The sequence below is a fragment of the Macrobrachium nipponense genome, chromosome 3 (genome assembly GCF_015104395.2).
Source record: "Macrobrachium nipponense isolate FS-2020 chromosome 3, ASM1510439v2, whole genome shotgun sequence".
NCBI lineage: Eukaryota > Metazoa > Arthropoda > Malacostraca > Decapoda > Palaemonidae > Macrobrachium > Macrobrachium nipponense.
Window position 1 is genome coordinate 132,981,555 of NC_087202.1, and position 1,111 is coordinate 132,982,665.

Here is a 1,111-nt window from a genome sequence, read left to right on the forward strand (position 1 = left end):
GGCACATTTTATTCGTTTCTTTGTGAATCCTAATAGAATATACCTCTAGTAATGATAATTTATCAAAGTAATGATCATAAGACTAATATTTACATATTGTGGCATCAATATTGGCGCCCATCTTGAATATCTCAAAACCCTCAAGGGTGCCAGTATGGCATCATTCAGATCTGAAATCAACATCCTCTAAATAGGGGGAAATCAGTAAAAAAACATTGGGCAAACCTTGCAACAAGGTTCGGGCTTAGGCACCCAGACTATGAGGGAGTCTGAATAAATCCAGAAAAGGTCAAGGCTATTTTGAACATAGATAAACCTTCATATGTACATGAGTTAAGAAGACTGTTGGGTATGGTCAATTTTCTGGTGAGGTCCCTACCAAGGTTACAAGATGTAATTCAACCACTTACCCTCCTGCTGTCAACAAAGAATGCATGGTTTGGGATCAAGATCAAGAGAAGGTATTTCAGTCCTTGAAGAAAATTTTAACTTCGGCTCCAGTTTTGTGTTATTTTGATCCCAATAAATCTACTAAGGTTTCTGCAGATTCTAGGTCATATGGATTGGGAGGAGTGCTAAGGCAGAGGTCTGGTAAGACATGGAAGCCTGCAGCACTTTGTTCAAGATTGCTGTCTGAAGCAAAACAAATGTGGGTGCAAATTGAGGAGTGTCTTGCAGTCATGTGGGCATGTGAAAGGGTTCAGCAGTTTTTGATTGGAGTCTCTTTTACTTTGGAGACAGACATAAACCTTTGATACCACTATTCAATTCCAAGGAGTTACATTTGGCAGCAGTTTGATGCCAACGGATGCTAATGAAATTTGAGATTTTCATTGGTGGCAGAGTTTATGTCGGGGAAATTCATGACAGTAGCAGATGCCTTATCCTGGGCACTGGGTATGAATAAGGATCAAATGGAAGTTTCATTACAGGCAGAAGTAGATGGTTTTGTAGGTGACTTAGTAGGAAATTTGCCAGTCACCAATAGCAATTAGTTAGAGGATTAGCGAAGAGCAAGCTAAAGGCAAGGACTTAGGTTTAGTAATCAGTTTTGTATTGGAGGGTTGGCCGGAGATGACCAGTAATGATGCAGATTTGTGCAAATACTGGG

At 40.0% G+C, this 1,111-nt stretch overlaps 1 protein-coding gene across 1 annotated transcript; it reads left to right on the plus strand.

Moving 5' to 3' along the window:
* The first annotated feature begins 434 nt into the window (after positions 1-434).
* On the plus strand, positions 435-755 carry LOC135222524 (uncharacterized). The gene has a single exon (XM_064260610.1). It carries the CDS (start codon positions 435-437, stop codon positions 753-755), a length of 321 nt encoding a protein of 106 aa, XP_064116680.1.
* The last annotated feature ends 356 nt before the right edge of the window (positions 756-1,111 follow it).